General features: G+C 33.1%; 2 protein-coding genes across 2 annotated transcripts; one reads left to right on the top strand and one right to left on the bottom strand.

The window, feature by feature from the left end:
• Positions 1-2,496: 2,496 nt before the first annotated feature.
• LOC145042286 (pentatricopeptide repeat-containing protein At2g20710, mitochondrial-like) lies at positions 2,497-4,794 on the bottom strand. Its single transcript, XM_078990689.1, has 2 exons — positions 4,377-4,794; positions 2,497-3,839 (listed from the first exon to the last, which is right to left on the bottom strand). Exons 1-2 carry the CDS (start codon positions 4,674-4,676, stop codon positions 2,673-2,675), a joined length of 1,467 nt encoding a protein of 488 aa, XP_078846815.1. The 5' UTR covers positions 4,677-4,794; the 3' UTR covers positions 2,497-2,672.
• A 6,167-nt stretch (positions 4,795-10,961) lies between these two features.
• Positions 10,962-11,759, top strand: LOC145039846 (secreted RxLR effector protein 161-like). Its single transcript, XM_078987851.1, has 4 exons — positions 10,962-11,466; positions 11,512-11,524; positions 11,618-11,680; positions 11,735-11,759. The coding sequence occupies exons 1-4, from the start codon at positions 10,962-10,964 to the stop codon at positions 11,757-11,759; spliced, it is 606 nt and encodes a 201-aa protein (XP_078843977.1).
• Positions 11,760-11,967: the final 208 nt, after the last annotated feature.

Here is an 11,967-nt window from a genome sequence, read left to right as displayed (position 1 = left end):
TTATATAACAAATTAATTGAACACAAGATGTTGAAACATTGAGTATGTATTGTAATGAAGAACCAATTCATGGCCGTTGTATGGATAAATGATGCTTATAATATATTAGAGAAAATTTTAGCCACTTAGCAAAATGGAACCAAAGAATAAATGAGGGGAATTTTGTAAAAAAGTTGGGACTTAATGCGCTAAAAAACTTAATTATCACTTTCTCTAGCTATATCAATTCCTTATCTATATTTAGATTGTACATGCTAAATCTAACAAACATATTTGCAAATGGTTGAAATTTTATTGTCTTCAACGAGCCAAATAGATATAATTTGAACTGCGAGTACAAATCAAATGTGTCAAATAAATCACAAGTCATTGAACTCAACCAAAACATGTTCGATGGTTATCACTTATACGCTTTTTTTTATCATTTTTTGACGAAAAGTTAGAATATACTAGGTTACTGTTGTTAAAGCAATCATCATATCTATAAAAAGAAAGAATTTAAACTGAACAATAAATACCAAATGATTAATTTTTATTATTCCTTCTAAGCTAAATCAGCAATGAATCCTTCTAAAATATCAATATAAATAAATAATCATCTAAAGCTAAATCTCAACGATTTGCAACATCCTTCGTCGATCAAAATGCGATTACTGGTTGCTGAACGACAAATTGAACGCGACTGCAAATGAAGAGAAGAAAATGAAGTCGCCGGCGATTGGATAAAAGAGTCGACGATGAGATTAGTAATGTCGGTAAGTGGTTTCCTGTACTTGTTTTTGTTCTTCTTCTTCAACGTCATCTTGGCACTAAGCTTGTTTTTGGAGATGGAGAAAAATGGAGGAATGTTCTCTTTATTATCATGGTATTGGCATAAAGAGTTCATTGCCTCCATCTTCTCGATTTCCAGAGTAGGAGAAACTTGACTGGAAGAGTTAATATATACGACTTCGATTTGGATTTGGATTTGGATTTGGAGGGATGAATTTGATATTGAAATTTTGGGAATTCGGACATTGGAGGAGGGAAAGGGAAGTCTATATTTGGGTTTACGGAAAAAACAAAACTTGAAAAAGCTTTTCCGTAACTTTGGTTTTGGGGGGCAAAATCAAATTGGCGCCTGCCGGCTGCCCTTTTCTCCTCCGTGTCATTAAAAAAAATGATTATTATTATTATTATTATTTTTATTTTTTTTAAAGAACAATTACTTTTCCATTATTCGTCATACACTCATATGAATGGTTTATTCAGTCGTTTATAACCATTTCAACTTTGGTTAAATGTCAATTATATTAGTAACCAAGTTATAACCCGTGCATACCATGATAGCATGTTTAAAATTATTATATAGATAAATAGATAAAAATATAATTAATGTAAAAAAAAATTAGCGTATTGTTGATTGTAAATAATTCTCATTTCTAACTAAATTTGTTACGTAAAATAAACATAATATTTTAATATAAATTTTGAAAATGTTAATATGAATAAGATTTTGTATTTTCAAAATTTTAATTGAAGTTGATTTGTTACAAAAAAATATATATATTGTAGAAATCATAGAAAATTACCATGTGTCAAAGAGAAATACTAGAAAATGAACACTTGCCATTTTTAGATTTCATTTATTAAAGTAAGTAAAGATAGATAAGAAGTTGTAACTCGTAATATCACTAACACCTCAGGTTATCATTTAAATTGTTCAAAAGATAATGGAATAACATATGAAACGATTTTCAAAAATAGAGTGACTTAACTTAAGAATTTTTAATTTTACAAAACAACCACCAATTTCTTCATACACGGTGGAGTTATTTTTTATGTACTGAATTTTTTTTATATTACTATCTTAATTTTTTTATTAATCATTTTTTAAAGTTTTTTAAGGGATTTTCAAAAATCCGTGAACAAAATATTAGAAAAAATGTTTTAAATTTTGTAGAAACAAAAAATTGTTATTGTATCATTTTATGACAAATGATAATGCAATATGGCTCGTTTTTCTTTTGTTAACATGAAATAAATGGCATTGAAAACAAAATGTAGATAATAACAAACAACAAGATTACCGTTATTGATTATTTTGGTATTACTTGTTTGTTGTATAGTTACATATTTGAAATAAACTTAAATACAAGTAAAGTAATCTAAATTACCACCTATTAGTTTTCTTCATAAATGTTTTCTCATAGAAAGACCTTGTTTTAACAGTATTTAAATAAAAAAATAAAGGCAAAACCATTTAATGGCCCATTTGGTTTGTAAGAATTAGCCCAATAAGGACAACTATGAAAGCGGAGTTGGTTATTTGCCCTATATAAAAAGACCTTTGATATTGTATTTTTGACTTTTTATATATACCTAATTATTATTATTTCTTTAACAGAGGAGGTTTGACCATAACAATTTAAGAGAAACTGATAGTGATGATAATAAGAAATGCACTCCAACATAAGCTATGTTTATAGATACCATCCTAACCTTGCAACAAATGAATGTCTAGAAATAAAGAAGAATTTGCCGAAAATATAGTCAGTCTACAAATGCAAGTCTTTTACATACACAAGAAATCAAAAAGTTCCCTATCTCACCATGTTCTAACTTTCTAGATTTGAAAAAACTACGAGTCAAAGTCCCGATCCCAAACACAGTACAACATGTTTTATTCTGTCCTAGCCTTGACACTCAATAACAGATGTCCTCGACAATTTTTTCACAATATTCTCATAAACCTCTTCCGACAAATGCCCTTTCCGCTCAAGTAATCCAATCATTTCCTTAGCTTCATCCGCATTCCCACTCCGATCCAAAAACTCAAGAATCTCAGTTAAAGTAGCCGTATCCACACTCCATCCCTTATAACTTCCCAAAATCGATTTCCTCATCGCCTCAACCGCCTTTTCCATTCCACCATTTTTAACATAACCCATCGCCATCCGAGACCACGTGGAAGCATTCGGCTCATGTCCCCCCTTCACAAGCCTCTCCACCACCCCCTCTACCTTTTCAAGCAACCCCTTCTTACAATAAACCGTAATTACAAGATTCGGGATTTGATAATCAAAGTACACACATCCCCTTTCCCACTCCTCATACAGCTTCGCCACGTCATCAACACAATCCAACTTGGCAAGCGAACTCATCATACAAAGATACCCGTGATTATAAAACTTCCCCATATTTTTATAAACCTTCCATACGCGATAAACATCGGATTTTCGTCCGGCGGAAGCGTATAAAGTGAGTAGAATTTCATAAGCTATCTTCTTTTGACTTGGTCTTATTAAATACTCAGATTTCTTTAACAAAACAACCGCCTTTTCAATATTTTCTTGATCGCCGGTTTTCAAGTAACCGTTTGCCACCGTTGTATACGCGTGCCATTCCATTTGGATCTCGGGGTCCGCTTCCATTTTTAGTAAAAGTTTTTCCATTTTTGGTATTTCCGAGGTTTTCGCGTACGCGTTTAATCGAATAGCGTACGTGAATTTATCGATAGGTATACCCTTTTGTTCCATTTCGTCCATTAAAAGGTCGAGTTTTTCGTATTGTAACATAGTGGAATATAATCCCATCATGACATTGTAGGTTAGCGACTTTGAATAACCTAAATCCCGCATTATTTGAAAGGTGGATTCGGCTTTTTCCAATGATTTTGCTTCCTTATAGCAATTGAGAAGAGCGCCATAAACTTGCCAAACACGTAAATTATTTGGGATTTTATTGAAGTAGTCCTCGGCTTGCTTTAGACCGTAAACTTTTGAAATTAAATCGAGCTCGACCGAAATACTTTTATGTGAAACATCGAGGTACGGTTTGTCGTTCATCCATTGGCAAATCTGTAAGAAGAATTACAGGAAACGACTTAATGGAATAAGTCAGGGAAATTAAGATCAAATGATGGATTGCTTGTAATATCAAGATTGGTTTCTCCAATGATGTTTTTTTATTATACTTAGAAACTCTAACTAATTATAGCATAGCACTTCTAACTTTTTCTACTTATTTTCACTCCTAGGTCCTAAGTTGCTGCCTACAAACTGCATATAAACTATAGCCATGGTCTTAATCTGATTTGGAGGTTATTGATCAGTCTACTACTTTAGGTTTAAGGCCTTGAAAAATGGTCCACTACCAATTGATAGAGTGAGAACTGTGAACTTGTTACAAATCCTAGCTTGTGTAACAACTAACAAATGCCAAATGAAATGACTTGCAAGAATCAACCCTTCTAGACTAGCAAACAACAGTGTCAAAATTAACAGACATTACCCACCAAATTAATTTACTAAAAAGTCCAATGAATTCCACAAAGAGGATCAAACTAAGCAAATACTTATAATGTCATGTTCACTGGTTCGAGAGATGAATATAACCTGGAGAGCGTGCTTGTAGCGGCTGAATTTCCGAAGCTGCTTAATAATCCGATGGAGATCTTCTTGGTCGATGGGTCTTCCTTCTCCTACCCATTGGTCTAGAACCGGGACAATTGAAGGTTCTCGAAAACCGACGAGTCTGTGGTACAAAGTGATAGCGGTAGCAGTTGAAGATGTACTGTTTACGTGATTAGGGGTTAGGGTTTGTGTGGAGTAACGCAAAACCCTAGACGAAGTGCAACAAAATTCATTCCATGAGGCTAAAGGAGGCGTGCGCAATTTCTTCATTATCATCATCATGACGGAGGAGCCACCGGAGCGTATTGTAGTTCAGACTTCAGATGCTTTTAGCCTTTACAGCACCGCATCTCGGCGAATTTTCGCGGTGGAACACCGTAACGATGTAAATGCAGTTCGTATTTTCAAAATGGTTGTCATTTTAAAATAAGAAAAGTCCCAAATTTTAAGAAGTCAAAATTGCAAAAATTGTCAGGTGGTATGTAAATTTTTGGTTATAGTCCAAACTTTTTGGATTTATGTTCAGTGATTTGTACGTGGAATTGGTCAATAAACTTAACTCTTGTTAAAAATGATTTGTTAAACGCTCATGTGCCTCACACATGAGGGTAAATCCATCATTTCATATGTAAGGAACAATTTTTACATAACTTTTTTTGGTTTAATTCCTTTTAAATATTCTCACTGCCAGTATCTTCTTCCCTAACGTCCACTAACGTTCCAGTAACTGATTCAGGTAGACAAGTTGCATTCGGGTTTAATTTTAGCTCATGATTATAAGCTTTGGGACTCTCCAGTGATGGATTCCGTGGCGGAGATGATACCCGGAATAAGAATCTCCTTTTCTTGATTGGAATGTGTTATACCTTCTCACTGAAGCGACACCTAAGAATAGAGATTCCCAACTGTAATTTTAGTAAAAGAGTGTTTAGGTTACAACTTACAACTAATAAGTTTATGCTAAAAGAGTATGATTATAGTGAACATTGAAACATCACCTTTTCTGATTCAGAAACATGTATTTTTAGAACTTTTGAATCCTTAGTTAAGTTAATTGTGTTTGAACTTCAAGGTCTCCTTGATGAACTCTTACAACCTTTGAAACTTTTGTCCAAGTAAATTCTTAATTGATTAAGCTAGTAAGTTCCAAAACAGTACTAAGAAGACAACTTGAAGAGCTTTTTCCATTAATTGATGATCTTCCACCACAATTTTTGCAAGATAGTGTTCCATTACTCCTTTTACTTGATGTGTTAGTGGAGGTTGAACCCTAGTGCAGGTACACAAATGAATCTGCAAGTCCAGAAACAATTACCTCCATCCAAATGTTGTAAAATCAAAAGTGTTGTAATGGAATGTTTTGAGTGATTACAACTCCCACCATTAGATGTGGCCCCTCATTGTTTGCCTTTGAAGATAGTGATGTCTGTAAAGCTTTGAAAACCCAAGGTACTCGATCCACATCCTGTAAAGCATCATAAAAATGCATGATTAGATGAGCCAACAAAGAAATTAATGCAAAATGGATTATATGTTAAGTATTTGGGGCCAAGAAATGCAAAAGATGACAAGACTCATGAACTCTTATGGATACATCCACACTAAAAGAAATGGCATTGTAAATCAAAGATGAAGCGTTTGAAACAAGACACCAATCACTCAGGATCTAAAGTTGTTGAAATAAGTATCCGATATATCAAACTTGTCATTAATTCTTATGCAGGGTAAGTTGTGTATATTTGTATTTTTGTTGGGTGTGTTGTGTATTTCTTGTGCAGGTTGCAGGGTTTACACACGGGTTAATGGGTAGCTCCATGGAGCTATGTACCCGAGATATATATTGTGTGTTTTGTGTATAGAGAGTCAGTCGATAGATATTTTCTTCATTTTTTTCTGGTTCTCTCTTCTCTATAAAATTAGGGTTTTCTCCCTGTGTGTTCATACTTAAATCTATAAGACCTTTGTGTGTAAAGTCTTCTTGAGATTCATGTAAATGTTTGAGTGTGAGTGAATTTTGTAGAGAGTTTTCCGATGTAAGTAAATGTTTGATCAAACTGGTTTATAGTGAATAAACTGTTCAAGTTGGGAATCGTTGGTGTTCTTTACTTTCTTAACATGGTATCAGAGCTGTAGGCTTCGTGTTCTTCGTTTTGGTGTTCATCGATGATTGTTTTTTCCCAGAACGTCATCGTTAAAGGTTGTTTCTAACCTTTTGTTCTCTTTTACAGTTTTTGTTGTTTGATCTGAAGTTTTCTTTCATTGAATCTTTAGATCGGTGTTTTTAGTGAAAAGTTTTTAAAGAATCCTGGTACTATGAGTTCTTTGTGGATCCTTGCAGGTTCAGTTGCTGGATACTTGGTGTTGAACTTCGGTGTTGCTAATGTCGGTGTTGCTTCATTCGATTAATCTATCTGTCTGAAATAACTCTCTAGGGGTCGGAGCTGATCACCGATAAACCCTAAGTAGAGAACGGACAAGTAGAGTCGATTCATTAAAGAGATCGTCACTATAGCACTGTGAGGGATTTCTTGTTCTATTCTATTCTTTTCATATTTTGTTTGTGAGATTCTGAATGTCTTGAGTACTCCAGTTATTGCTGTTTGTTTTTTTGTATGCTTTCATAGTGTGTTCTTTATGATTTTCTTGATTCGGTATTGATTGTCTTGGGCCCCGACAAACGTGGTGACCATCTGGACTTTAAGTCAATACTCGAATCTGTTGTTCGTTGTTTTTTTTCTTCTTGTTATCTCATTTTTGTAGTGAGTTTTGTGATTAATCTTTTGGTATGGCTGGGTCTACTGATCCTTCGGGTGGAAGTGGAAAAGATGATCAAGTTAATTTTGATGATCCTCTTTTTGTCCATCCTTCTGATAATACTGTTACAACAATTATTACAATAAAACTAACTGGTAATGAGAACTTTAGATTGTGGAGAAGTTCTATGTCTATAGCCCTTAAGGCTAGGAATAAACTTGGTTTTGTAGATGGAACTTGTAAAAAATCGAGTGTTGATGCATCCAAACAAATTAAGTGGGATAGGGCCAATGCAGTTGTTTGTTCTTGGCTCCTGTCATCTGTTTCTGATTCCATTTATCAGAGTCAAGCCTATTCAGACATTGCTGAGGATGTTTGGAATAGTCTGTTTGAAACTTATAATAAGTCAGATGGTTCTGTGGTTTTTAATATTCATCAACAAATAAATAATTTTAAACAAAATGGAATTTCTCTTTCTGACTACTTCAATAGGCTTGACTCTCTTTGGAAAGAATTTGATGGTCTTACTAGTCTCACTGAATGTACATGTGAAGCTGCTGTTAAACAAAAAGATCGCTCTAATCTCATGAAACTTATGCAGTTTCTTAGTGGTCTTGATGATTCATATAGTCAGGTTAAGAGTCATATTTTACTTATGGAACCATTACCTTCTGTTAAAACTGCTTTTTCTATATTGTCTAGAGAAGAGTCTCTCCAAATAAATGGTTCTTTGGGTTCTCTTCAGTCATCTCAAGCTTCATCTAAGTCTCAGTCTACTGCTTTTAATAGTAGATTTAATAATAAGTTTAACTCCAACAGTTCTAATAAAAATAAGAGTCAAATTGTTCAATGCAAAAACTGTGGTGTTAAAGGTCATTCAATTGATAAGTGTTACAAAATAATAGGATATCCAAAAGATTTTAAGAAGAAAAATGATTTTAATGGTCAAAAATCTTTTTCTGTTAATTCTGCTACAACTTCTTCTGGGAGTTCTAGTGTTTCTAATTCTACTGATTCTATTGGAGATTCTGAGTTTCATCAGCTTACCAAGGAACAATATATCAAATTTTTGCAACTTATAAATGATAAGCAGGTTAATGAGGAAGCATCTGCTAGTGCTAATATGGCAGGTACTTGCTTATTCCAAGCTTTTAGTTCCTCTGTTAATAATCAGAAATGGATTGTAGATTCAGGGGCAAATCAACATATGATTGCTTCTGAATCTCTTCTTCATGACACTGTGGATGTGTCTCAATTGAATCTTCTTGTTAGTCATCCTAATGGTACTTCTGCTAAAATAGAAAAGATTGGTAATATGAATATGACTAATTCTTTAACATTGTTTGATGTTTTTGTTGTTCCTGATTTCAATGTAAATTTGTTGTCTGTTCATAAAGTTTGTAAGGACAGTAATTGTGAAGTCATTTTTAATGAACATGGTTGCAAAATTCAGGGTTTACAATCAAAGGTGATGGTGGGGAATGGTAGAGAGTCTGGAGGTCTCTATTACATGAATAGTGAACCTTCAGGTAATTCTCTTAGGGTTAATAATTCCTCATCTTTTTGTTGTGTTTCTAAACTCACTTGGCATAACAGGCTTGGTCATCCTTCTGATCAAGCTTTGTTTTCTTTAAAACAAAAACTTAATTTTGAAAATGATATTCTTCTTCCATGTGATGTGTGTCATAAAGCAAAACAAACTAGAGAATCTGTTCCTGTTAGTCAACATGTAACTTCAGGTCTTGGTGAATTAATTCATCTGGATGTGTGGGGTCCTTATAGAGTGACCACTGTAGAAGGATTTAGATATTTCTTGACCATTGTGGATGATTTTACTAGAGCTACTTGGGTATATTTGTTAAAATCAAAGGATGAAGTCTATGAGTGTGTCATGTTGTTTTTTAATATTCTTTTAAATCAATTTGAAGTTAAAATTAAAACAGTTAGGTCAGATAATGGAACTGAATTTTTAAATAATAAAATGAGACATTTGTTTGAGTCTAAAGGTATTATACATCAAACTTCTTGTGTTCACACTCCACAACAAAACGGAGTTGTGGAGAGAAAACACAGGCACATTCTTAATGTTGCTAGATCTTTAATTTTTCAATCTGGTTTACCTCTCAAGTATTGGGGAGAAGCTGTTTTAACTTCTGTTTTTTTAATTAATAGAACTCCTACTTCTGCGTTAAAAGGAGCTTCTCCTTACGAACTGGTTTATAAGTCTTCTCCTGTTTTTGATAGGCTTAATGTTTTTGGATGTTTATGTTTTGCAACAAAATTACATAATTTGGACAAATTTTCTGAAAGGGATGATAAATGTGTTTTTCTTGGTTATTCTTCTGATAAAAAAGGATATAAAGTTCTTAGTCTTAACTCAAATCTTGTTTTTGTTTCCAGGGATGTTAAATTTTATGAGTCTGTTTTTCCTTTCAAGCTCAAATTTTCTTCAATTACAAATAAGTATAATGATCCTTTTAGCTCTAGTGATCCTTTTTCCTATGATGATTCTTTGTATTCTAGTTCATTACTTGATAATTCTAGAGTAGATAACTTGAGAGATGTCCATCAGAGGGATGGTGCTAGTGCAGACCAATATCTGGATGAGACTAATTTGTTTGATGTCAGCAACCAGACTGGGGAGGCACATGTGCCTTCTTCTGGTGGGATATTTCCTAGTACTTCTACAATGTCTGAGGAAAGTGGTCAAGACAATACAAATCTTCTTGAAAGTGATCAATTTGTTAGGACTACTAGGTCTGGTCGTACTGTGCATTTGCCTGCTAAATTTAGTGATTATGTTGTGGAAGGAAAACATAAATTTGGTATTGAAAAAACAGTTAACTATTCTCTACTGGATAATGAAAATCTATGTTTTGTTTCAAATCTTAATAAAACTGTTGAACCAAAAAATTATAGTGAAGCTGCTTTAGATACTAATTGGATAAAAGCTATGAATGATGAAATGGAGGCACTTTATAAAAACAATACTTGGGAAATTACTGATCTTCCTAAAGGAAGAAAACCTATAGGATGTAGATGGATTTATAAGATTAAATATAAGGCTAATGGGGAAATTGAAAGATTTAAAGCTAGACTTGTAGCAAAAGGTTATAGTCAGCGTGAGGGTATTGATTATGAGGAGACTTTTTCTCCATTTGCTAAAATGGTTTCTGTAAGAGTAGTATTATCTTTAGCAGTTCATAGTTCATGGCCTCTATTTCAACTTGATGTGAATAATGCTTTTTTATATGGTGATTTATCTGAAGATGTGTATATGAGTCAACCTGAAGGATATCATTCAAAAGGTGATATTAGGGTTTGTAAACTAATAAAGTCTTTATATGGTCTTAAACAAGCCCCTAGGAAATGGAATGAAAAGTTGTGTCATTCACTTTCAATTTTTGGTTTTAAACAAAGCATGAATGATTATTCTATATTTGTGAGAAGTCATGAGAATACAATTGTAATTTTACTGGTGTATGTAGATGATATCATAATCACAGGAAACAGTAATGTTGAATTAGAAAATGTTAAGAATTTCTTAAAATCACAATTTTTTATTAAAGATTTAGGAGAGTTAAAGTATTTTTTAGGTATTGAGGTTATTAAAACTGATAAAGGCATTTGTCTGAATCAAAGAAAGTATTGTTTAGAGTTGTTGCATGAGTTTGGTATGCTTGGATGTAAACCTGTTAAGACTCCTTTAGAAACAAATTGGTTTTAAAAAGGGAGTCAGATTTGGATAAATCTGATTGTGTTGTTAATATAACTGAATTTCAAAAACTTATTGGAAAATTAATTTACTTGACAATGACACGTCCAGATATTTCATATGCTGTGCACATTTTGAGTCAATATATGCATAAACCTCATAAATCTCATTTAAAAGTAGCATTTAGATTGTTAAGGTATTTGAAGAATTATCCAGGTAAGGGTGTACATATAACAAAGGATAACTCATTGAACATTACTGCTTATGTAGATGCAGATTGGGCTAAATGTTTGTTTAGTAGAAGGTCTGTTATTGGTTTTCTTGTGTATTTTGGAAATTCTCTTGTATCTTGGAAAAGTAAGAAAGAAAGTATTGTTTCACGTTCTTCAACTGAGTCTGAATATAGAGCATTGGGCTCTGTGGCTTGTGAAATAATCTGGATTTTAAAATTGTTGTTTGATTTTGGTATTAATGGTTTAACTCCAGTTAATGTTTTTTGTGATAACGAGTCAACTATTAAATTAGCTTTAAATCCTGTATTTCATGAAAAAACTAAACATTTTGAAATAGATCTGCATTTTATTCGTGAAAAAATTGAAAAGGGTATTTTGAAAATAAATAAAATTAGTTCTTTAAATCAAAATGCAGATATTTTGACAAAGTCATTGAGTATTTCACAGCATGAATATATTTCTAGTCGTTTGGGTATGATAGATGTTTTTAAAAGTTAATAAAATTTTGAATTAATGATCAGTTTGTGGGGGGGTGTTGAAATAAGTATCCGATATATCAAACTTGTCATTAATTCTTATGCAGGGTAAGTTGTGTATATTTGTATTTTTGTTGGGTGTGTTGTGTATTTCTTGTGCAGGTTGCAGGGTTTACAGGCGGGTTAATGGGTAGCTCCATGGAGCTATGTACCCGAGATATATATTGTGTGTTTTGTGTGTAGAGAGTCAGTCGATAGATATTTTCTTCATTTTTTTGGTTCTCTCTTCTCTCTAAAATTAGGGTTTTCTCCCTGTGTGTTCATACTTAAATCTAGAAGATCTTTGTGTGTAAAGTCTTCTTGAGATTCATGTAAATGTTTGAGTGTGAGTGAAT

This window comes from Lactuca saligna, chromosome 4, assembly GCF_052625555.1.
Source record: "Lactuca saligna cultivar CGN05327 chromosome 4, ASM5262555v1, whole genome shotgun sequence".
Classification (NCBI taxonomy): Eukaryota; Viridiplantae; Streptophyta; class Magnoliopsida; order Asterales; family Asteraceae; genus Lactuca; species Lactuca saligna.
The sequence above is the reverse complement of the archived record's forward strand: the minus strand, read 5'-3'. Positions and strand labels throughout refer to the sequence as shown.

Coding starts and splice junctions, on each gene's coding strand:
- LOC145039846 (XM_078987851.1), top strand. CDS start 10,962: ATGACACGTCCAGATATTTCATATGCTGTGCACATTTTGAGTCAATAT. Junction 11,681..11,734: donor GTCATTAATTCTTATGCAGG/GTAAGTTGTGTA, acceptor TTTCTTGTGCAG/GTTGCAGGGTTTACAGGCGG.
- LOC145042286 (XM_078990689.1), bottom strand. CDS start 4,676: ATGATGATGATAATGAAGAAATTGCGCACGCCTCCTTTAGCCTCATGG. Junction 3,840..4,376: donor GCTACAAGCACGCTCTCCAG/GTTATATTCATC, acceptor TTCTTCTTACAG/ATTTGCCAATGGATGAACGA.